The 27,572-nt window shown below is 27.7% G+C and overlaps 2 protein-coding genes across 5 annotated transcripts in view; one reads left to right on the top strand and one right to left on the bottom strand.

Moving 5' to 3' along the window:
• Positions 1-1,700: 1,700 nt before the first annotated feature.
• Positions 1,701-27,572, top strand: part of LOC114131563 (uncharacterized) — a 190,268-nt gene continuing 164,396 nt past the window's right edge. The window contains exons 1-2 of one of the 2 annotated variants that reach the window (XM_050200626.1): positions 1,701-1,909; positions 1,998-2,211. The gene's annotated coding sequence lies outside the window, so the exon portion shown is untranslated. Of the gene's footprint in view, positions 2,212-27,572 lie in introns of both variants that reach the window. The other variant, XM_050200625.1, reaches the window with a different exon arrangement.
• On the bottom strand, positions 20,442-25,830 carry LOC114131559 (solute carrier family 2, facilitated glucose transporter member 8-like). Of its 3 annotated transcripts, XM_027996808.2 has the most exons (5): positions 25,707-25,830; positions 25,408-25,626; positions 24,987-25,243; positions 23,978-24,363; positions 20,442-22,360 (listed from the first exon to the last, which is right to left on the bottom strand). In XM_027996808.2, exons 2-5 carry the CDS (start codon positions 25,457-25,459, stop codon positions 21,658-21,660), a joined length of 1,398 nt encoding a protein of 465 aa, XP_027852609.2. In that variant the 5' UTR covers positions 25,460-25,626; positions 25,707-25,830; the 3' UTR covers positions 20,442-21,657. The 3 variants fall into 3 exon arrangements, with proteins under 3 accessions (XP_027852609.2, XP_027852610.2, XP_027852608.2); XM_027996809.2 differs by lacking the exon at positions 25,408-25,626 and having other exon boundaries at positions 25,707-25,730; XM_027996807.2 differs by having other exon boundaries at positions 25,408-25,710.

Here is a 27,572-nt window from a genome sequence, read left to right as displayed (position 1 = left end):
ACAATAATAAAATGTTATTAAAAATTTGTTTAAAAAGGTACTATTTTGTTAAAAAAAAATTGAAATATCATAAATAGGTAGGTAATCAATTTACAAACAAAGATAATTTAGTTATACGTTTTATGATATAGATTAATTCATTCGAATTATAAAAGTTAACAAAACAAAATAATTTTTAATGAAAACACATTTTCTTTGTTTTATACTTTAGACGGAGACAACACGCAAAATATCAGTTTGAATTATGAAGAGTAGTTTGATCCAAAAAATGATGTCGCTCAATCAATTTGCGTAGGTATATAATATAATTCGGCCATGCAGCGATGTATATAGCCAAGTACCAAAAAATCCGCGTCACCACCAAGTCACAAGAGTATCAGCAAAAGAGTGAAAAACAACAAAGGTCGTATAACTTGGAAGTCAAATATATACTTATCTCCGTCAGATAGCTGCTTATTATAGCCAGTGCCGTGTTGCTGGAATAAGTCATCACGAAGGTTACGCGTATATATACAGGGTGTCCCGTGAGGATTTACCCATTGCGATATCTCGTTATCTGTATTTGTTACCACTATGGTATTAAATAATTCACTGTTTTTCTAGAAACTAGAAAAAATATTAAAAATCAGGAAATTAATGAAATCAAAATGTTGAAACGTCAATATTTTCAGAAAAATTAACTCTACAAAATGGCTATCTTCGATTTTTTTGAAAATAATTAAATAAAAAAATATATTTTTTAACTTTTTTACCAAAACATTAAAATAAATTAAAACATAAAATATTTGTAGTTCTTATTCCTGTGAGTCTTATTAAAAAATCAGAATTATGATATGTCCATTATTTCAGGAGATATCGCAATGGGTAAATCCTCACGGGACACCCTGTATATATATATTATAAAATAGCTGTTATCGGAGTACTGGGTTATTTGTCGTCGGTGAGATCCTAGAGGGAGGAAAAACTATCTGTAGATATATACATAATATAATACAGGGTTTTGGTATTTTCCTTTTTAGCGGTGTTTCGACGATTTATTATTATTATTACTATTTTTAGTGCTAGAGATTTATACAGAGTGATTGTTGTAAAGTGAATCGGCAATTGTACGCGATAATAACTTAGGTTATCTTATTTTTAAATGATAGTAACCTACCTATATATTTTTAGTTTATTACCCTGGATGAATACCCTACCCCGGCTTACCCTAGTTTGAATATGATTATTAAATACATAGGTACTTATAGGGATCCGCATATGGTAATTTGCAATACTTTAAAAATATTGCAATTCAGCATTAAGTGTAGTACGGTCAGTATTCGCCTTCGCCGCAACGACGATCGTTACTCAAATTATTATGTTTATTGCTCTTAAAAAAATAAGAATATCGTAAATAAAATGATTTACAGATCGCATCGCAATGTCTATCGTTAAGACACTAAACCGAAATGTTTGAAACAAATTGTATGAAATCATTAATTAGAATAATTGGCTGATAGCTATTCCGTATTTTACTATAATAATAAATAATAATAAATAATAATAATACATACACGGCACACGCGCTGCGCGACTTGTACGTATTTTACGTCATACATGTATGCATGCGGGTGCGTCGGAAATAACTTACGGCGCGCCGCGCCGGAACACGACAGCCCCTATCGAGGCTTTTTCCCAGCGGGCGAAAAACCGCGAGCGCGCACGCAGTCAGTGTCGTGCCACCGCCCGGGAAACCCATTCGACCGTCTGACCGTATACGCCGCGTTTACTATTTTTCGCCACGCTCGCACGTAATTCTTCTTCGTATCGGAGTGACCAAAATTGTTTTTCGCGCGTTTTCTCCGCTAGCGATACACATTGTGTGTTATTAATATAATGTGTTATCGATTGCAATCCAACTCGATAACGTGTAAATAATTAAATATAATATAATTAAAAAAATTGTTGGGACACAAGAAAGCCAAAACGGTTTTCAATTTGATGTGATGTGTTTACAGTGATGTGTCTGGTGAGTGATGACCAATAACATTTAATCTGTGTGTGCATCATGTCGATATCATTCGACGAGTCTGTCGCCAACCACCAAGTAACATTGTATGTCTTACGAATACCGATTCCCGACTAGTGAACGTTTAAAGAAAATTCTATCATGGCATAGAGTCGCAGAGTCGTATTCGGGGTAGAATAATATTATATTCACTGTCGAGGCTTGTAAGTATATTATTGCAATTTACAATGTACCTATACTTATAAAAATTATATTTAGAAATACAGTAAGTTATAAGAAATTGGCCATGATGACCCATAGGCAACTTGTTGTCGTCCTCATTTATCTTAGCATTACGAACATTTTATTCTGTTTTATTAAATATTATTTTATAAACTTAAGAAAAAACTAAATTGAGTGGAACATGACATTGTAAAAAGTGATTTTTACAACAGTTTGAACTTTTATTTTTCATTGTTAGAAATTCATAAAAATAAAAGCAGGGGATGGTTAATTAATAAATCTATAAAATAGTGTATTAGAAAAAATACTGTGGAAATTCTAACACATGTTGACTTATTGAATGATAGCGTATTGACAAGTTTGTATTAGGTAAATTGGTAGACTTACAAAGTTGTAATTCTAAAAAGTTTAATTTTATGTTTATCTTTTTCTAGAGCTAAAAAATGGTCAAATTGTTTCGAAAAACTTATAACTAATAAATAACTAAAGAACTATATATATACATTGCCATAGTTTAAATATTTTCCGATATTTTTGAATGTTAAGAAAGCTGAAAGTATAATTTTTGTGTAGTAAAATTAAAACTAAAATATAAATAAATGCTTTAACTTTTTTTTTTTAAAAGTAACAATAAACGAACGACCATTCAGAATTCACTGCAATAGTAATAATTCCAAGGGCGAAAAGTTTCGTTTTTAGAAGTCCCCAGTGTGATTCACTAATGGCCTTTGGCACGAAAAACTTCCTCTACGCCATCTCCCTCAAAATCCCTCAGGAATATACGTCTACCTGCTACCGTCTTCCGAATAATACCATATTTTTTGGAGGCTGCCAATAAAAACCCCTAGTATACAGTCTATATACCTATGTGGCTATGTCTGACTTCTTACATTCTTTACACACCTCATAGATTTATCTATTACACGCTCTTGTGATTTCTCAATTTTCGTTTTTGTATTTTGTATAATAATTTTTGAAAATTTATGTTAAAGATGGGTAACGTTTTTATTGCTTTTTGCTTCATTTTGCATTGAAACGTCAACATGATTCATGGAACCCCAACATTTTGCGCCTGTACGGCGTCATTAAGAATACCCCCTGTGTATGTATAATAACTGCAGGCCAACCAGAACTGTTCGGGTATGATTCAATTAAGGAGCACCCGAGTAAATCTAGAAGAGCTGTTAATTATTTTGAAAATCAAAATCCTCCGGTATATAATGTGATTATCGAGCATTGCAGTGTCGACCTGTATGTTTTTCCTAGACCAATTAATTTTATATTATATCCAATTTACATTTTTTATATGATTCATATTATCCATTATAAGTAGGTAATACGCTATGTTATCAACAAATTGAACATTTAAGTATACTGCAGATTAATTTTCCAAGCTTTAACTTGTTACCGGATACATTTGAAATCTTATAAACGGCGCATATATAACAAAAATAACTAACTATTAAAATTTAATTTATGTTTGGACCCCTGTAATTTCTATGTGCGTAACCGTAATCCTTGCATATTTTAATATAATAATTCGTTTGTATACTAGGGAGACAATAGTTATTTGCTATAACTGCAACAAAAAATTGTATCTTAATCAATAGGAATTTCATTAATATAAAAAGTCGTATTAAATTAATAGAATAAGCTAAATTAAATATATATCATACAAATAAAAACATTCAAATAAACTTCATAAGTAGTATATAACTTTTTACTTTGAACGTTAATCAGGTTAATTGAATGGGTTATTCGTATTAAATTGGAAAGTGGTTATAATTTATTATTTTAAACATAATTCTCAGCTTTAAGCTTGGTTGATTTAACACATCTAGTTATTATGTATTATAAGTTAAACATATTAAGTTAAATATACAATTTAACGCATATTATAATATAAGTATGTCGTATATATTATGTTAGGTACTACTTTCGGGAATTTTTTTTATTTTACTCCAAAAAGTTGAAAAGTTAAAAAAAAAAAACTTCTAAGTATTCCGTCCCTTTGTGAAAATTTTTCTGTGAATTATGTTGTTAATTCATAGAACTTAAACGAAAAATCTGATTTTTTTTTTAATTTGATATTATTTAGTGCTATAAGTTATTCAGAGAATTTACTGTGACAAGACTAGTAAGAAAACTCTGAATCTCGTTTGTCACGTCTCTGCGGGTCATTCCCATGAGATTGGTGGCCACATAAAAGAATCACAACGTAAATTAAGATTTAAAAAAGAGAGAGAGAAAGAGAGCTTTAAAAAGTGTAGAAAAACTGATGAAAAGTTTTACCCAAGTATAGTATCTGTTCTATTTGGTCTCAGTCCAGTTGTAAGTCGTTCCCTCGAGAGAAGTGAAATCTAAAACTGTATAAAAACATTTTCTTAGTTTACTATATTGTGTGAATCGTCCAACAGTTGTTACATGTTTGTAATTAATTTAATTTAATACTATTTCTAATAGGTTTGTGGATGATTTTATAAACCACAGAGTTCACCATAAAATAATATTTATATGTAAACTGCAAGTGAGAGCTAAAATAGACATTATATACAAGTAAATAAATTAATAATGTACCAAAATATGTTCGTATTTTGGGTATATACATAACAAATAAGTATATACAAAATATTTTTGATCATTGGTATACACATATATTTTGCAGCTAGTTCAATTTTGATGTGAAAGGCAATTTTGTTTGGTATTGAAGAATGGTATTGGGTACTCGTGGGAAATAAAAATGTTTTTTGGTATAGCAATATCCCGGAATTATTCCACCGCCAGTATATAATATATTAATATTATATAAAAGTTGTGTATATGTTTTTGTTAATGTGTCTAAGATGTAAACCTCATATTATACATTTTTACTATCCGCATATATTAGAAGATACAAAAAAAAAAAACAAAATACTATTTTATAGATTAAATAATATTTTTTCTTTATATCTTAGTGAATATTAAATGCATTTTTGATTAATTAGATTTAAGTTCTATGCATATTTACATTTTTTATATTGTTATATGAAATATAGTTTTTTAAGACTAATGTTTGTAATTATTTTTTTAACTATAGCTATATGTATTAATATATGTTATACACTGGATAAAATTACTATTGTACACGGCCTGTTCAATAAATTATTATACAGTGACCCCTTTCATTAATTATTAAGCTTACATGGTTTTTCATTTATTGTCCAGCGTAAAAGTAATAGCATTATCCTCCAAAAAATGTTCAGGACTAATAACTTTTACTAATCAATAATTTTAATTTTAAATAATATGTTACCATAATTGAGTTTAAAAATAAATGATTGTATAATATTAATATTTAAATTATATTTTATTTGTTTGAAAATCCAAAAAACATTTTTAGATGTTCAGTGTAATTAATTAAAAATCATTAATAATATATGAAGGTATTTATTATTTTATATTATCCCATAATATAATATTTTTATGAATACTTCAATTCTTGGTAAATAACTATCATATTTATATATTTTGTTATTCACTATTGGAATTCCAGTATTCGTTTGTCGTTAATTTTTAACTCTATTAATTTACCAATTGTATAAAATTATAGCAGCAAAATGTTGTATAATTTGTTAAATTCTAATTATAAAATTAAAATATATACTAAATATGCGCTAAAAAAATGTAGAAAACAAAATATGCACTCTTGAAATTTTCTGACTTTGTCCAAATTATTATTTATTAATTTATTATTAAAATTAGAATAATTACTTACAGCAGTCAATTTGACAACCGCCATAGGCCATAAATACGAACAAACTCAAATATACGATAATTAATAATCAACTTTCGATGTTCGTACATTAAAATAATATTTATTAAAATTTATTGATAATTCTTTAAAATATGTACACTATGTGTGTATTTTTATTGATAAAAACCTCTTGTTTAACTTTTAAAACCCTCAGCTAAGTTATCCATGAGGAATATAAATCTTTCCTTGGATAACTAATATTGTATATATCTATTGGTATGTTCTTACTGTTAACCCTTTTAATAAAGTATCTTACATGTATTAAAAAAATTACAATATATTATACAATTATTGTACGATTATGTCAATACAGCATAATATTGTAGAGTAGGTATTTGATAATAATTAAATATTTATTTGTAGTTACTGAACTATACGTCTTATACTTATTTGTTGATATTAATGTAAAATAAGTATATTTTTAAAATCGTATTAATATAAATAAGTTATATTAAAATACTTAGAAATAAAAAAATAAGAATTAAAAATATTAAAGTTATTTTTTTTTTTAGATTTTATTGTTTTTAAGTAACGTTTCTTTTTTATTATTAAATTTTTACTTAAAAAATTAAAAGAAAAATTTTAATTTGTAGAAAATACTATTTTTAAGAGAATAATAATTTTAACGTTACAGGTTGAATGATTAATGAAGGAATAATTGATTCTGGATATTTCTTATGAAAACGAATAAAAAACTCCATTTAAAGGAAAATCTGCTACAACCCCAAACCTATAAATAATGTACGAAAACACTAAACAAAGAAGACCAAAATAAAAAGTTATTTTTTGTTCAATAGACAGCTTTTTGCAAATACTAATATGTAAATTAAATTTAAATTTCGATTTTGTCCGATGATGTGTAAATATTTTAATACTAAGTTATTATACTGTTTTATTTTATTGTTAAATTGTATTTAAATAATTCTTAGTAATAAAATATTTCCAAAATAAAGCAATAATTCTGTTTTTATTATTAAAAAAGAGTGGTCAATTGAGTAAAGCTCTGCTGTATAGTAGGTCATTATAATGGATGTATTAAATTTGAATCCAATGTATTATAATTTTATACGAAAAACGATTCTTAACGGAGATGATTTTTCAGCATAGAATATATTTTTCAGTAGATGGTGAAAAAAAGTGGTTTCTGTTTTAATGATCTGAATTACCCAAAATTAAATCATATACAGAAAATTCTAATTTAAACAACTGATGTATATTTCAAGTTTCTATGACTAGAGTATAGTTTTAAACTATAACAAAAATCGATAATCTAATTAAGTTACAATCTTAGGCAAATTATTTTGTATAGGCATTTATTCCGAAATTGGAATACATTTTTATATATGAGTCGATAATTTTATCATTAAAATTTCCAAAAAAAAAAACTACCAGAATCCATAAAAAATATGGTTTGTTACTATTTAAAAAATATACATTAATTTTTTTATTGGTAAAATTGCGTAATTAAAAAAGCGTGGTCAAGTGGGTACTGCTTAGCTGTACATTAGGTGCCGTATGGATCATTATTATATAATATAGGAATGTTAAATTTGAATCCAATGTTTGAATGATATATTATGTATCATTGTATAAGAAAAACGAATCTGAACGGAGATGATTTGTCAGTCTAACGATATACTCGTAGTATATAGGTAATATATATATTTTGAATTGGGTCGTGAAAAAAATGATTTGGTTTCAAGTTTCTACGACAATTAATTATTAACTACAAAAAAATCTAAAATTATTTGATGTTATTTTACGCGTAGATTTTGGACTCCGTAAAAATTTAAACTTAAAATAAAATTTTTTTAATTGATCGACATTCAACTTCTTTTATAATTATAAACCAATTTATAGAAAACCTTGCATTAAATTTTCAACTCTTACCTACTTCCATAAATTTTTTTATAAATTTTAACTACAAAATAATTTACAAATATTCATGATTTTGACAAATGTTTGTAAATATTTGAACTTCAAATACTACTAAAAAAAAAATTATGTCTACGTATTCTTATAATTTTTGAATCACTATAAGACTAACTTATGAGGAACTTTGTATTAAATTTTCAAGTATTTTGACTCATCTAAAAAATTTATATCAAATGTATAGAAAAAAAAACGAATATTTCAAATGTCTATAAATAGCATTAAAATAAATGAAATACTTTGAAAATTAAATTATTTAAAGAAAATTCCAATCTAAATAACTGGTGAAATTTTCAAGTTTCTACGACTTGTATTTTTTGAATACTAACAAATACTTAAAATTGTTTGAGGATAAATCGTTAGTGTTCCGCGATTTCGTAAAAATTTAAAATTCAAACAATCACAAAATTTTTCCTATAATGAAGCTTCGAATTTTCACTCTATAGATATTTGAAAGAAAACTTATAGAAAACTTAGCGTTGAAATATTTAACCTTAGATATAAATACAAAAATTTTGATGAATTTTCAACTATAAAATTACTTGCAAACGTTGAACGGTGTGAATTTATTTACGCGACAAAAAATCGGGACTTGCTTTTATAGTATAGATAGATCATATTATATTAAAATAATTGTTTAAAGCGTATAGTTAAGAAATAACCCATGACTTACCTCAAAATGTGTGTACAGAATTGATGGTGAATAAATTATTATTGTCGACGTATATGAGATGAGACAACGGTGTTCGGTTTGCCGGTTCGGCGGTGCTTTGAATGGTCCTGCAGGGTTTGAAGTATAGATCACTGCGTTCGAACTACGACTGACGAACTTAATCTCGAGAGCCGAGTAGTAAAGATATGTTAAAACTTAAAAGGCATCCAATAATAATAACAACCAATAGAAAAGTAGTATATAGTCAGTAGCGCGCTGATTGGCTGTATGATAAGTGAAACCCCACAAAATGCCAAGCCTAATGTTGTTGTTTAATAATCATTATTATTGTTATTCATTTAATGACGTTATAATATTATTATATAATAGATTTCCCGATTGTAAGAATTATGATATATTAATGTGAAAAAAATGTAATCTAAAAAGTAAAAGTATATTTATGAGAATTTATAAACACCTTCAATTATCATTATTTTGCGTAGGTATAAGGTATGTATGCTTTATAGCATTTTATGATCGAAGTAACTATAAGACAGCCCTACAATTTGTAAACAACTATCCATGGGAGCGGAGCACGCGGGTGACAGCTAGTTAAAATATAACTTTACTAAAATAATATTTTCGTCCTGGGAGAATAAAGTAAATAGTTATAAAGTTAAGTTGAACAATGACTAAGGAATCTATCTTGTAGAGTAATATTATTTACGCAATTAACTTAACATAATTTAATTGACTCTTATTGATCAAAATTACGTCTTGAAGAATTACAATTATATGTCACATCATTTATATTGCATATATATATATATATATATATTATAGGAATTTTCATAAACAAATATTTTTCTGCTTAAAATTATTCACAAGATTATTCACCAATGTATCATAAAAGTTATTTACTTAATACTTATAATATATTCATTATTCATAGTAAATAAAAAGTTAATAATTCTGAAATTATTGGATTTTTATTAACTGTCTAAATAATAGTTATAATAAAGTATTATATATTTTAAATTAAGTATTAATATAAATAAAGATGATTTTTATCTTCCTTCTTGAAAAGTACCTGTAAAATATTATTACGACTGTACATTTTTCTACTTTTGATGGACTCATATAGATAACATTTATTTAATAATGAATAATTATTTATAACAAAGAGTGAACTGGCGATAATATTTAATACCTTAATTTTATAGGTGTTATTTAAAAATATTCAGAGATATTTTCTTTAATGTTCATTTGATAATAAGTATTTACGATCACACGGCGTTATGAATAGGCATAATAGGGGCACCACGGCTGTGAGTTCATTTTAATGTTTTAATATTGATAAAAATTAGGCATAGTTTCCACATTCACACATATATATTGTGTATAATGTAATTATATAATTTTATTATAAATATTGATATTTAAACATTTGAAATTTATTTGCATTTAAATTATGTTGTATAATTAAGTTCCTTTAGAAGTATATGGTAACAGACTGAGCGTAAATTCAGGAATAATACATTTGGGCAGTAGGCTTTATGGACATATTATAATATACTCAGGGTATAAAGTATAAATGTTAAGTGTATTGTTTATTGTTTTGTAGTATTTATTTCATACGTATATTATTATCGTTTTATATAAATGGCTTAAATATGAACATTGAAAGTGGTCTTTTTAAACAAAACTTTTAAGTGTGTGCTTAAACTTCAATTATTAGTAAATGAAAAAATAACAGTATTTTTAAGACGTGAATTGCGTTTTCTTAAATTTTCTTGAGTATTCTTGATACGCATATATATTATATACATTATATACCTAATAATATTTATGTTTTATTATTCAAAACTATTATTCTGTTATTTACTGTTTATGGGTGATTCAGTAATTGGTACATAATTAATATTATAATTTATAAAATAATACTAAAATTTGAACCTTTAATATTTTAAAACATTTAATTTTATTGTAAATATAATTTGGGTCTCATACTTATATGGTTTTTAATTTTTAATATTAAGACTTTCGATGATATTTCGTAACCACAGTTTTCAAAGGGTTTTGATTCTTTTCAGTTTAATTCTCTCGTTCAAACATATTTAATTTTAAATGATACGAATTATTGAACAATTTTTAAATATTATTTTACTTAATTGACAACTCATTGTAGCATAGTAGAACAAAATCAATTTTTTAATTAAAAATATATTTCTAATAGTCTTTAATTTATATTTATTACTTTTTTTTTTTTTTAAAAAAAATTAAATTTAATAAAAACTATTAAAAACAAATATATATTTATACTTGAATTTTTTTTACAAAATGTTGAGGTATTTTAAAAATTATACCTAAACTTAAAAAAAAATATAATCCATCTCGTATCTGTTGTTTTTTATCGTTTGGTCTATTGTTTTATTTTTTTATATACTAAACGTGGGGTGGATTTAATTTTGATGAACGATTTTACAAGTGGGATTTACGTCTTTATTTGACGTGACTGCGCATACAATGTTATAAAGTGAATGTAGATGGAAAACACAAAAGGCCCTGTTTATAACAGTATAGTGTATACACACAAAAACAAACGATTACTCTCTCTCACTCAATTATTTACGTAGCGAAAAATATTCATTTTACAATCTTTATATAATGTGTATATATTATTGTCTTTTGTAGGTATTTTACTATATTGTTACGAATATAATAAAATTATCATATTTTCCTGAATGATAGTTTAAAAAAATATAACTGGAGATCATAATATTATTATGTTATTTTATTTTATCTCGTGAACAAAATATCTAGCAATGGCTAGTGATAAATCTGAGTAATAATGATGTTAATACATTCATTACAATAATTTTCGATTTTTATACGATTAAGTATATTATGAAAAATATGCATTGAAGTGTACACTTGTAAAGTAAGTAGGTAATTGAATTGTTTATTTATATGCAATATGCTATAAAAAAATTTAGGTAGGTATTCCGAAAAGTACAACTAAAACCGAAAAGTGTAACTCACAATCGTGTAACTAACCATATTATACAATCGAGTATATAAAATAAAACTTTTTAATTTATAAAATATTAATACAAACAATATTATAGTTCACATCAAATTTAAAAATACAATTAACATTAATTTTTATACGGGTTTATCGATTTGGAGCCGTCGTATCTATACACTATTGTCTATTTGGCGACTTTAAAATCCGAAACTGATGTAAATCGTTTAATACTTAACGTTTTTAAGTTGAACATGTCAAAATTATCACAGTCGTTAATAAGTGGAATTCAAAAATTAATGATAATATGGTATAATTCACAGAACATAATTATAGTGCTAACGAAACTGGTCTGTTTTGCCGAACATTACTAGACAAAATCTTGTCTTACAAAGGACTGACATGATGTGGTGGAATAATAGCTAAAGAATGTCTTACTGCAGTTTTTCTATGTGTGAGCATGTATGGAGAAACTTACACCATTAGTCATTCAGAAATCTCTTAAGTCAAGATGTTTTAAAGGAATTGACATTAGTAAACTGGGAGTTAAATTTAAAGAGAACAGTAAAGCGTGGTTGACTACGTCTATAATGATAGATTGGCTTCAACGATTCGATAATGTTTTATTGTTCCTCGACAACGCTACATCACTTGTACATCGGGATTTTTATAACTTTAAATATATTTTTTTCTCTTAAACATAACTTCAAATTTTCAATCTTTAGATGAAGAAATAATCCTAAATGTTAAAGTTAAGTACCGTCAGTTCGTATCGTAAAACCTTATTCCAGATCTGGATAACGTTCAAAATATACAATACTTAGCTAAGCAAATTGATGTTTTGAATGCAATTACACGGGTAAAAAGATGGACGTTTGGAAACTACTGAGAAGCTCTTGGACAGTTTATTCGTCTAACGTATAGTTTTAATTAAAGAAAAATGTGAAAAAGGGTTTTCACGTGTGAATAAATTAATTACACACTGATAGCTGGAAATAACAAAATCAAAATTAAAAAACATAAACAAAAATCAATTCTATAATTTTTTTGAAATTCGATGTGTTATGTATAATGTATATTCTTTGTACTAAATAATAAATATTAAATAATATTATGTATAAAATAATTTCATCAAATATTGACATGATAGTTGACATGTAAGTTTTACCAAATTTATACATTGAAACCCCTCTATAACGGACACTTTTTAAGGTCCTGTAACTATATGTTTACAGATTTCTCTGTATATATATATATATATAGAACTATATACCTACTGCACCATAGCTGGTAAATAGCTTCATATGCCTGCGGGCTGCAATGACTACATCACTACAAATACACACATATTATATTATATATTACATATAATATTGTATATACAGCCTCTGGGTTCATATCCCGCATATTCACGTTTGACTGTTGTGCAAATATATACGCGCTTTCGAAAGGGCGATCGAGTCAGACGGGTTTAATCCGGTGTTTGTACAGGCCAAAATAGGGACAACGCAGTAAGAGATCCGGTCAATGAGAATTATCTGTTCCTGCAATGTGTAACATATTACATTGTCCGATATTTGTTGGGGTGGCTGAGACTGTATACGTTTTCATACACGAGATATAATAATATATACAATGCCTGGTATTATTTTATCAATTAGCAGTTGTAATTCTCTCAGAAAACGTGTGTTTTTGAAAAAAATTTTATTTTTATAATTATAATATTTTTAACATTTTTGGATGAAAAAATATCCCAACATCGAATTCATATGCTCGAATAGAATATTTTCCAAGGATTTTTTTATTTATAAAAATTGTAATTTTCCAAAATAGCACCGGTTAAACTAAATCATTCAACTATAAAATTTATATTTTATCAATGGTCGTACCTTAAGAAAAAACGACGTATTTATACATGATATTTCATTAATGCGAAACATTCACAGTTTCAAAACTTTTTACGATTTTCAAAAACGTTAATAGTTTGTTTTTTATACTAATAAAATCACCGTTTATTAATTTACAGACTACAGGCACCTGAAATGGGAATTGGCGGTTGTTCTTGTGTGTAAACCGATAAATATATAACATAATATAACGTTGTATTACGCAATAATATTCACGATGATATAATAATAAAAAGTACATTGATAATATAAATATATAATACATTTAGTAAAAAATACGTTGTTTTATCGGGAAGTGTTTAAAATAATAATTATAATTAAAAGATAATATAAATTATTCTTAGTATTTTATGAAAAAATTACAATAGTTCCATGATGTATTCTTCATAATTATTAGATAATAAGCATTAATCTGTGCCATAATACAAGCTATAATTAAAGAAATAAAAAAAATTATAAAAACAGAAAATTACACCTTCTTTTAGTTCATAAATCTTCCGCGTATTACAATTGTATTATTATATTTTTAATTTAATTTGATGTTTAACATCGTTTCTACAATCGAACGATAACATTTGGCAGATTAATCGTACAGAGCATGATGATTAACAATTATTTATTGCTTTTTATTTTGCTTAGGCGGGTAAAAATGCGAACTTTAAGTTATACCAAAATATCCTGCCAAGTCATTTGGCCCGCACTATGCTTCTCAGTTTGGATTTCCAGGTGAAACGCTATCCCTTTGGAGTGTAAAATTCTTAACTTGGCAACATTCCAATGGACCGGGGCAACTAAACCAACTGCTCAGAGGGTATCGGAGATTTGAAATAAACTCTATTTCGTTGTATATTGATTGGAAACAAAAAAATCCAGAGATTACTGGGTAGGTTAGACTCTTCACTTGATTCGCACGCACCTTGGCTTAGGCGATACTGGTTTACTATGATATTAAATCAGATAATAATAGGTATAATTATGATAATTAAAACATTTGAAAAATAATCTCGGTTTAAAAGAACTTTTATGATATGTATTTAAAATAATTTTCCTATTTTAAATTAACATATAGTTTCAATTTACAACCTTTGATGTCGTTGTAGGTACATAAAATTTATTTTAAAATAAAAAAATTGACCATTATTGAAAAAGATAATTTTTTTGTTTTTAAATATCATTGAAAGACCAATATATTCCGAGTATAAACTAAAGAATGTAATAATGAAAACAAAGATACTACAAAAGTTCAGCATGAAAAGAAAGCAATTTAATTGGGAAACATGTTGTGATAACTACTAAGTATTTTTCAAATAAAGCATAAAAATAAAATAAAATAAATAACTTAAAATTGTTTCATTTTTACCAAGTTTTTACACAAGCAATTATCGTGCAGTAATAACGGTTATGATGATAAGTACAAAATAATTAAAAAAATTATTATAATATTTTTGACAAGAATGTATAATCACGCTTATAATTTGATTTGATTGTAAATCATTCATCAATTTGGTTTTATAAACTGTAAAATTATTATAATTAATTGATTGATATTTTAACATTACCTACTATAATATGAAATGTAAAATAAAGTTGTAAAAACGATGTTTACGATGTATTTAATTATTATATGTGCTGAAAATAATAAACGAAGTAAGATAATTTCTTTATTTTTTAATGAATTATTTAAATTATTATTATTTTTTATTTATAATAAATATTTAACATATTATTAATGACTAGGCACTTATATGCATTTTAAATTAAGTATTTATTATTTTTATTCAAGTAGTTTCAAATAATTTATATTATGTATAAAATCATTGAATTAAAGAAAATGCGGCGAAAAATATAACTGATTGGTTCAAAAAACTTTTGCATAATGTTATGTAAGTATTATGTAAAGAAGTTTCTATAAAATTGGTGCACGTTCTAAACATAAAATATAAAAATGGTTACTACAACAATGGTTCTTAATAGACGGAGACAAACTAAAGTACCTACTTGATGTTTACACATAGGTAACTAAATAGTTAAACACACATAGTGTGAAATTCTTACTTTTAGTGAATTTAACTCAATACTTAACATCAATTACGAAAGGATGAGTTTGTTTTAGTAATAATGTAATAATAAATAAAAGTACATTTGGAAAAAATGTATTAATGTAACACAAATATTTATCAACCTGAATTTCCTTATAATAATTATGATTAATTGTTTTTAATAGCATTTTGTTAGTATTATTACTATTAAAATAAGCTATAGATTTTTTTAACAGCAACTGATTTATTTGGCATGCATTTTATAAATTGTGTAACATTATTGAAATAGTTATTAGTATTTAACAATATTATATATTTATATTTGAGGTCTAAATAACTGTTCAAAAATAATAATAATAATAATAAATAAATAAAATTAACTTATATTGCTATACAATAAATGTTTTTAAGTTTTTGATTTTTTTTTTTTTTTTAATCAAATGTGATTAAATTAATTTATATGATTACCTATCGTTCCTAACGTCTTGTAAAATATACATTAAATTAAATAATCATTTGGATTGATTTAACGATTATTTGTGAGTTGATTATATAATTTTTTAAATGCATTTTATGTGTAAGGTTTAAATTTTATTATGTTATTATTGTGATAATATTATTTTTTGTACATATTCAAAGAACAGAAAATAACCTTTTAATATTTGTTTATTATCAAATAAAATAAAAATTATAATTCATGAAAAATATTTAATAATATTTTAACGTTTTTCTTAGATCTATTTCCTAACTAATTAAATGTTATTCTATTTGTCACCGGTAATTAAATATAAAACAAATGGATAACTAATCTTATCAATTTAATTTATAAATATATTTCATAGCATATCGAAATAAAGAGATTAAAGTGAAGCTTTTAGTGAAGTTAATCTTTATAACTCATATTATTCTTAGCATCCTGATATGAAAATAGTTAATTAAGTACAGTGACTAATATAAATGTTATCAAAAGAAACCATTTATCACTGATAAACTAAGTCACCTGATAGAATATGAAGAAAGCATGTACCTATAATATTGCAGTCCGCATAAGACATTTACGGAAGTTTAATCCTTTTAAAGCAAATGTAGTATTTTTATTTTGGATTCCCAGTCTTATAACATTTTTTTGGAAATTTCATTATAAAATTTTATGTTTTAAAACATTATGTGATTAATATTATAACTAATAAGTAAATATTACAAACTGAAATCCAAATTTCTTCATAATGCAATCGTTAAGTAGTATCTATAGTAATTGTAATGCTTATGAATAAAATATACTATTGAAACTTGTATTATAATTTATAATTATTAATATTTTAATAGTTATATAGTGATTAATTTATATTAAAGTAACCTCTGTAGATTAAGAGTTATATTGTATGCGTACATATAGTTTTTATAAATTATAATTATCAACTAATATTTCTACATATTCTACGAACCTTATGTAATGTGTATACATACTTTTAGTTAATTATATATTATTTTATCATTAGTATTTTTTATAACAAATTGTTTATTTTTCTTTCAAAAATTATTATAATTTATGTTACATAATTAGTTAAATAAATAGAGTAGCTAAATTAAATATAATTACATAATAATTAGTACTTGTGGAGTTGTGGAAAAATGTATAGGATGGTGTGTTACCCTTAATTTATTTCATAAGTCAAAGCAGAGGTAGCTCGTAATTTAATTAAGTTGGAACGTCGATGCGGCTTCCGTCATATAGTTTTCATTTGAAAATGTATTTTTTTTAATTTCTTAAGAAATCTTCTATATTATGAAAATGAATAATAGAATTATTATATCAAACTATGGGGTTTTATATACACTATACAATTTTATAAGATGCTTTTAAGAGTAAATAAACACACTGTAAGTTATAAATTTTGCAATTTGGTTGTAATTTGAAAATAAAATACATGTCGTCATCGCCTAAATATCGAAAAATCTGTTATATTAATTGTTAATCTATTAAACTTTACAATTTATTATTAATCATGATTATTTCGAAATTATAGAAAGAAAAATGTAATGATTATCAAATACCTCAACGATCATGAGTAGGTACATAACTGTCTAATTAATATATCTAATAATTCAATTTCCAATAGTACTTTTATTTTCCAAAAATTATCGAATAAATTTGATAAATCATATTTTTCGTGATTAAATTAGTTTTTTGCTTTTAGTTTACACATTATAAATCATATAAATAATGTATTGTTTTAATGAATGTGAGCGAATACTTTATTAAAGGACAGTATATTTTTAAGGTAACTAATAAGTAATTATGAGCTTTTGGTAGTCGAAAATAATAATAATATTATCACTGTTTATATTTATCTTGACTTAAAACATTTGTTTTTTATTATAATTTTGTTTTTTTTTTTTTGTTTGCGAAATACATCTTTGAATTTTATATCACTAATAATTAGCAATAATTTAAAGAATCCCCTTCGATCCGAACTTTGTAAGGTTTCAGGAAACCTGTGCACGTAGGTTACTTTGTTTAAGATTCAAATGTTCGCGTTACTATAATGGTGGCGGGTTATGTTACAAGATGAACTTATTTAATAAATCACGTTGCTATGTTCTTTTTTGTTATTTTTTTTTTTATACAGTACAAAGGTTTTGAATACGACTTGGAATTAAAACTTTGCAGACTCTAACGGGTTTGGCTTTTGTTTAGAGTCTACAGAGGTAATTAAACTATACTACACTGTTATGTGATGCGTTCTCAAGCGAATAACATATTTTTTTACTTGCTATAACAGTCTCTTGCATAGCGGCGTAACTACACGAGAGTTGCATATTATATTATTGTCTATCGTAGTACAAAACACTGAAAGTCTATATTACGTGCATCGTGCCAACATGCGAATTTTGATTTACCTTCTCGCGTGATCTAAGAGGGCTCAGCTTCTTAGCCTTTTAGAATGTTCTTATAAATGCCTCTTAGCCTCTATGTTTACATAGCCCCTTGGTCAGAAAAAAATTAATAAAACAGGATATTTTCCATAATCTTATAGTATACTAAATACTTATATTATTATAATACCTAAAACGAAAGTAAGTGTCCGATATTCATGGAAACTAGAACACAAATGTTATAAGCAGTGTAATGTTATAGGTTATCGTTATTATTTAAAAAAAAATAATAAGTTAACAAATTAGATTTAATCCTCAAAAATAATCTGATTATTTTATATATATTTAATATTTTTTTTTCTTTTGGAATAATGATGTCTTTTAATGAATTAAAGTTTATGTTAGGTATATCTAAGAAAATATTTTCAAAATTGTTAATAGTTTTTGAAATGAGTGTGTTAAACAGATCACTGAGTAGTGTAACATCAGAAATTTCAAAATTAAATATTTATTGATCTTTATTAAATGTAATCCAACGTAATTATTCGTAAATCTAGTCTAAGACGATTAAAACTTACTCATTAATTCCTAAAATTATTTACCATTAATTCCAAACAATTTAGTTGTAAATATTATATACATTGTACATATGTAAATAAATATTATTTATTATGCATTGCACACAATAAGTAGGTAATAATTTATGACATTATTCTAATGATAATAATCATTTAATTGTTAAAATTTGCTATACTGAATATGTGACAAGAATAAATTGGTATTTATGTATTTATTTTTATAACTGTGAACTAGGTACCAAATTTAATAAATAAATATACATAGCAATAAGAGTATTAAATGTATATCAAATTAATTTAATATCGTTTATCTGAATTCAAATCTTTAAAACAAGAAATATACGTAAGTAATTACATTTTTAAATTGTCTAAATTTAGCTATAATGATACAATAATTTGTTGAAAGCCAATACAATAAAAGTTTATTTTTTTAATCAGACAGTTATATATTATACATTTAAATTTATCAGTAGTAATGTTATTTATGTACGAATCATTAATTAAATAAATATATAGCTGATTAATATTATTGCGAATAATTAGTAATCAATTGTAATTTCAAATTGATTTTGCATAGGTAAAATTTTGTAGTTATTTATAAAATAATTTGACACAGCTATTATTTATTGTATAGTGTATATTATAAACTTATATAGTAGTTCTGTAAATAAATATATTATTTAAAAATAAAAGGACAAAAAACTTTCAGTGTAAGCGCATATTATAACTATGAAGTATCTATTTAACAATAATATATTACATTACGAATTATAGTAATGAGTACTTACTTAATTAAAGTGAAAGAAGTGATCTCATGCAGTCATGCATCATCGTCAACATAGCATTTTTGACAATCTGTTTTATAAACTAATATAATTCAGGTAATGTAATGTATTAATGTATTATGTAATCATAAAACAATATTTTCAAATTTATTTAATCTAAAACGTTTATTATCTTGGTCCGGCCCAGTTAAAATTTTTGAATATTTTCTTTACCAATATATTTGGTAGGTGCGGTGCCAAGGTGATGTGATTTCTAGAGAATTGTTAAAATATTTTGTTAATTTTTTAGTTGTTATATCAGTAGGAAAATATCTTTATTTAATTAAAACCTATTATATAGTAACATGCAATTTAAAACTTTTATCTAGAGTAACTAAGTATTGCAAAAATAACTATTCATTGATAGCTCACTAAATTGTACGTAAAACAAAGTATAAAAAGTATGAGCATGATCAATAGTATAAGTTTTTGGTTGTAAATTGGATAAACTAGAATTTATAAAAATATAAGTTCATATTGTAAGATTTTTTTCATTTTATAACTATATAAGTAGGTATAATAATAATATACACCAATGGCCAATGGAGTATAAAGAATAAATTAAATTATCGTGGATGGCTGTATAAGGATAATATAAAACTTTTTTGTTTATTCTAACTTCAAAAGTTAATCATTATATTTAAAGAATACAACAGTTAGTATAAATATATTTAATATAAATATTATTATTGATAAACTTAATACTTTGTTGAAAACTTAAGACTAGGAAAAAATTAAAATTTTCTTATTAAAGCAAAAATAGGTAGGTACTATACATCTATACATCAAGTTTTTTTTTTGGTTCTCGTTATACACAAAAATAATGAGAATGATCTGTAGTCTGAACGCATTTTACATATAGATAATAAGTGGGTAAAATAAAAGTAAATATAATGGCAAATTTGATATTGTAATGTACATTTTACCGTTAAATTAGGTAGATACCATTGTTGTGTCTACGGGTTTACTGAGATCATTATAACAATACCAAAAGAATATTATCAATATGCAATTTGGATATATTTATGTTAGGTATGAACCGCGTGTAGGTGTTTTATAAGAATGAAAAGAAAAGAGTACGCTGACTGTTGCTATAAATAACCATTTTTTGTAGAACTATTCAAAATTAGATTGAATTTACCGATAAAATTAAATATTGTGCGATGAAATGGTTTCAATGTATGTATGAATAATTTTTTTTTATCGTATAAAATCATCTCTATTATAATTTAAACGTTGTTTGTTCGGGGTTATTTTGTGTGTTGTACTTTTACCTCGCGATATGCGTATTCTATCCGACGTTTTTTTTTTTATTTTGGCCGTCATCGGAAAAAGTACTAACACGCACGATACCGTCCCGCGAACTATATTATATTATAATAACAAGATTTAAAAGCGTATAGTATAAAAGTGTACAGGCAAATGAATTTAGGTAACTCACGAAAGTTAAAAATAATATAAATCACGTCAACGTATATGTACACACATCGAATGTGTATGAAAATATATACATAAAAGTTAAAACAAACCTATTTCAGTGGCGCATTTTGGCGTATACAACTAAGCAACGATATAATACGTAAGTCTCAAGTCGTCTCGATCGTCTCAAGTCCACAAAACTCACGTGGACGAAACCGTTTAAAACGTACCGCTGGCAACCGTTAATATAATATTATAATTATAACTATATATAACGTACACTCACACAAAATATAACATAACTACACGAGCAGGTACGCGACGCACCTCTGAGTTCTGACGAGCGGTCGAGTAGGAGGAGGAGGAGAGAGTCGTCCCAGATCAGATCCGCTCGTAGTTCCGGCGGCGGGTTTTGCCGTTGCGCCAAGCGTACGTCTCGAAGTCCGTCTGGATCTGCAGGAACGACTTGCCCTTGGTCTCGGGCACCCAGAAGTAACAGAACAGGCCGCCCAAGAAGGTGATCACCGCGTACCCCACGAAGTTGGCGCGCTTGCCGTACGCGTCCGTCACCGGCTGGTAGATCTTCAGCATGATGGTGGACGTGAACGTGATGGTGAACACCACCGCCGAGTTGGCCAGGCCCCGGGTGTCCGACGGGAAGTACTCGCACTGGACGACGGACAGCACGGGCATGAGCCCGATGTTGATGAAGAACTCGGCGCCGCACACGCTGGCCAACAGCAGCCAACCGTCCAGCGAGCTGCTCGCGGACTCGGCGTCGTCCTGGGACAGCAGCACAGCTATGAACACGTGGCACAGCGTGGTGCCCACGCACGACGCCATGAACAGCGGCCGCCGGCCGTACTTGTCCACGGTGAGCGCGAACGGCACGCACGCCACCACTATGAACAGCCCGAATATTACGGCGCTGGCGTTCGGCGACAGCCCTGTTCCGTACAGCACGGACGACGCGTACGCTTCCATCACGCTCGCCCCGCACGCCATCTGCAGGGCGGCCAACGTGAGCACGATGATCAGCGGCGCCCGGTCTCTGTGCAGCAGGTCCGTCAGTTTTCCCTTGCATCTGCGGCACGACAATATTATGTTTTAATTAGGTATAATTAATAATTAACATTAAATCAAACTTTTTATCGATTTTGTGTTATTTATTTTATAATTTATAAAACCTTTATTTACTGCAGAACGGTTCGACTGTATTTTCACATATACATATTTTATTGAACGAGATATAGACATTGTAATATATTATAATATTGTTACATTTGGAGTACGGGTTTTGTTATAGTAAATGCCATCATAGAAAATCATATCGTTTCGAATAAATTTGTATGCATTGCGGTACGAGGAAATTTAAAAAGATAATTAAAAAATATATATGTATTATAATGCTATAAAATATGCTCAATGCGATTCCGAGAATTGAGTTTTCAAATGTCGATGGAAAATCAAACTTTAAGATGTACTTAACGTTTGAATAATGACCACGGGGCTGAGTTTCGAGGACAGGACGCGTCTACAAGTCAAAATTAAGTTTGTGACCCATATAGTCTATGAAACTAAATAGGTACAATTGGTTGACAAATAATAGTCCTAGCGGCTAGCGACGTTTTCGTGCGTTCGTAACGAATCGGTAGATGGTAAATATTTAACGGCAAGGACAATACAATTTAATTGCGAAATGTTAAAGTTATTATAATAATATAATACGATGAAACTTGAATGCTTTAGTTATTATTGTAGTGGCACAATACTGAGCTCGGATGGTCACTCACCACAGGCATTAGGTATTCAATTTTTTTACGTCAATAATTGTATAAACTGAGATAAAATAGTTAGGTACCTGGTACCTATATTATAATTTATTAAATACATGTTATTTTCATTTATACTTTTAAATATTTTGTTATTATAGTTTTCTATGCTAAATAAGCTATGTAAAAAATATAAATAGCCTAAATAGCTAAATTGAGTAATGTAAATTAAAACAGCATATTATACAATATAGATTACAACATATAATTAAAATATGACATCGATTTAATGATTATAATTATAAGATTGTTTAAAAATTAAAATTTTTTTAAATTATAAAAAAAAGATTTTACTCTCCGTGAGTCGATTACGATGATCCGCATAGGATATTAATTTTTGTTTAATATATAATAATATATCTATATCTGTTAAATAATTAAAATGAATTAATGCGATAAGACGATAAACGAGCAATCATAGTATGTTTAATAAATAATAATCATTTGTATTTACAACTTATTGATTGTCTTTAATTATTACTGTTTAAGAATTTAAAATCGTTTAAAACACGTTTTTCGACAAATCACACCTAATCACAATACCTACGGCAAAACTAAAATTTAAATGGAATTGGTGGGGCTATATTAATTTATTTTATGGCAGGTAGTAGAGCTATCATTGTTACAATTGCAGACCTCACTGCAGTGATCGGTATTATAATACCTACTAAACAATATTGATATTCCGGCACAGTCATTAACGTTAGTTTTAGGTTAAGCGTATAATTTTGTAGTGTGGTACCTACGCGTTCACTTAAATAATTTTTGAACTAAACCTAGGTAGTTAGGTTTAGTAATCATGGTGACATGGTTTGCACGCGAATAATAATATTATCATTGTTATTATAATTACTACGATTAGACATTACTTGTCTTCGGTGACGGACAGTCTGACGATCTCGAGCTCTTCAGCGAACTCTTCATCTCCGCAATTTCGCAACTTTCTCAACGACCGGGCCGCCTCTTCCGGTTTGCCGACCATCATGAGGAAGTAAGGCGATTCAGGTATGGATACCATCAACAGGCCCGTGATAACGGGTATGATCGCGCCGACGATGGCCAACGTCTCGTAGTCGGAGAGCCACCCGACCACGTAGGACAGCAGCAGACCGGAAGCATAAGTCAGCTCGACCACCAGGGCTAACGATCCCCGGACAGATATGCTGGCCATCTCACCCACGTACGACGGGGACACGATTAACGAGATCGCCATTGCGCTTCCGTGCAAGAATCGGGCGACGTACAGGTGCCAGGGCTGTGCGTACACATAAAATGTTAAGTAAACGATTGTCATTATGACGCGCCGAGAAGTACACATATTTAACATTTATATACGGAGGACCATGAAATGTTTAAAGTGTCACGATAATTTGGTAGCGATATCTCACACGAGATTTGTACAACACGAAATTCTTATCACTATAACTTTGCAGGTGTCAGCGGTCGATTTAACGCGATTAATATAATATTTAATTATAATATATTATATTATTCGCGGAGTGTCATCAAGATTGTATATAGCTGCAGGGGTGGTCAAACTTTTTTTGGTCACGATCTACTAAAAATATACTTCGCTTTTGAGAATCGACTTCCATAGAAAATTTTTTTTTATCATTGAATAACTTTAATTATCAAGAAACAATAGGGCGCGTGGCCCTAAAAATAAATTCTAACACGATCGACTTTGCAGAAATTGTCCGCGATCGACTGTTTGGTCGCCCCTGGTATATAGGTTAGGTAATTGTATATGGGTAAAACGCGTGCAACTCGTTAAACCGGTCCGGCTGCAGTACAAGTGCAACGACGACGCGTTTGCCGATCGCGAAAGCGCATTTCGATCGATTTCGCGACGGTGGAAAATTAATAACAAGTCCTTACCTGCCGAGCGGTCAGTATCAATATCCAGCCGGCTAGCGTTATCGGCACGGTCAAGTACACAGACAGTTTTCGGCCGATTCGGTCCATCATAATGCCGGCCGGTAACGATAGCAGTACGTTGCCGACGTCGATCAGAGTTACCATCCAAGACTCTTGGTCCGAAGTCAGGTGAACCGGCGCCGTGCCTTTCAACGTGTATTCCATCATCGGCGATGACCATCCCAGCGTCGTACCGGCCATCAACAGGGGCATGGACACTGACAATCAAACACGGACGTGGTGCAATTATTTGATATTAATTATGACGTCGGCGTACAGCAGCACAATATAATATATAGTAGCAACAATAAATAATAACGATAATAATAATAATAATAATAAATTAGACAGTAATTCGCTGGTAACCGCACGCGGGACATACCTATGAAGCACGCGAATAGTTGTTTGCAGATGCCGTCGGGTAAGGTAGACATTTTGTTAATTTCAAACGGGGTCGCAGTGTTCGTTCGCAAGTATATTACGATAGTTATAGTATATTTTATGGTCTAAAAAAAACCATAAATATTTTAATATACTTTTTTTTTTTAGTTTTTACGAACCGATAAACGATCAACCCGTTTGGCGTGCACGTTTGTTAATACTAAAATGAAATAATAAAACGTTTCAAAATAAAAACGGCTATATCCGTCGGTGTATAATCTACAAATTAGATGAACTGACCTTTTCGTTATCGACACATCGTTACAACTGCGGGCAACGTTAATTCCCGTTCACACAATCACACAACACTATATAATAATATTATGTAGGTATATAACAATATAGTAGGCATATCGCAACGACCGGACGAATAGAATGCGTTAACCTAACCACACATACGTTTATTAGACAACGATTCTGACTCGTTTGAGACGTTTGAGTTCGATCCTTATCCACTCTCGTCGTCGTTGTTGGTGTTTGGAAAAAAAAATAATTTAGAAACGAACGAGAATGTATAGTATATGGCGTGTACCTAAATTAAACAGAGCGAACTTGTTCAAGCCTCATCATAAATAGGAATATGATGTTAGTAAAATATTAGCTTACACACGCGTTGTATGCTACGAATGATGTATATATTATTCATACACATTATATGTACGAACACACTTCCGTGTTTACGGAAAGTTCGAAAAATATACAATCTGCTTAATGTGTAATATACCTACTAAGATAATATAAAAATAGTAGGCACATTATAAACCTACGATTTTACTATTTTTGGTAGGATAATCGATAATAACATAAAAATATATAAATTAACTGAATTATCAATAGGCACAAGAAAATAAAAAATATGAAATACATTTATTAATTGTACAATAATTTATTAATATAATTGATATGAAAACGTTTAATATATTTACGTATAAATAAATTCGTAAATTGTATTTACGAAAATTTGGATAAAATTGATAATAACTAACATGCATTCAATGCAAACACGTGGTGGTTACTGTTATACACATCGTATTAGTGTAAATCCAATGTTAAAATTTACATGATAATCATATTACATGATTTTTGACGAATTGCTTATGCGTAATGGTTAATATTAGAATTTCTGATGTCGTCAGGACAATATATACCATGATATAATATTATGTAACTATCACTGCGTTACACAGTATGAGTAAAAAGTGTTTCGTGTGTTCTCCGTAATAATAATACAATAATTTTTATTTATGTATTGTTAAAATAAATCACCTTATATTTATTGCCAAAGGTACCTCTAAAATTTACCTAAAACGCAAAGATTATATTATAATCACTTGAAGGATTAAATTATTTAAATCAAAATGTGGTGAAAATATTACATATTATATTCATGGGCTCGTGGTATAGATATCTATTTATTTATTTATCTATTTTATAGAAATATAATAGCCATTTAAATGTATAGTATAAGTTAACTAAAATTTTCCATCGGTTAAGTTTGGTAAAAAACCTATGTCGGTATAGTTAGAGTCATAAATTATAATTGATTGTGATTGTTGAAAATTATATAGTTAATATACAGAGTGTACCACCGTGTTTTACTGTCTTCGCGTATTAATTTTAGTGAAAACCCGATGATCACTCTGTATGTATTTATGATGAACTAATATTACAGACTATTATATTATTATTTTATTAGGCCATAGATAATATTTCGAGTTGTATTTAAAAGTATCATACTATATTATCATTATAAAATGAAAATTTTTATTATAGTTTAATTTAATTAATTTTAATAATATTTGTGATACAGTAAATTATAAAATTATTCGTAGTGGTATAGCAATGAAACTGAGTAAAACCTAAGTGTCACCGATATAACGTAGACCTTAGTTTTTAATACAACCACTTTATAACTAAAATATAACTGCTCTCGAATAATATCTTGACTTTGGTTAAAAAGTGATTTGATAATTTAAAAAATATTTTTTTTTTTTACAAAATTTCAAATCACAAATATATTATATGAATTCATATTTAATCACAATTTAGTTCCAATAATGTATAATATTTTATATTGGCTGAAATCAATTTAACAAATATTGAAAC

Source organism: Aphis gossypii, chromosome 2 (genome assembly GCF_020184175.1).
Source record: "Aphis gossypii isolate Hap1 chromosome 2, ASM2018417v2, whole genome shotgun sequence".
Taxonomy (NCBI): domain Eukaryota; kingdom Metazoa; phylum Arthropoda; class Insecta; order Hemiptera; family Aphididae; genus Aphis; species Aphis gossypii.
This window is presented reverse-complemented; position numbering and strand designations above follow the sequence as displayed.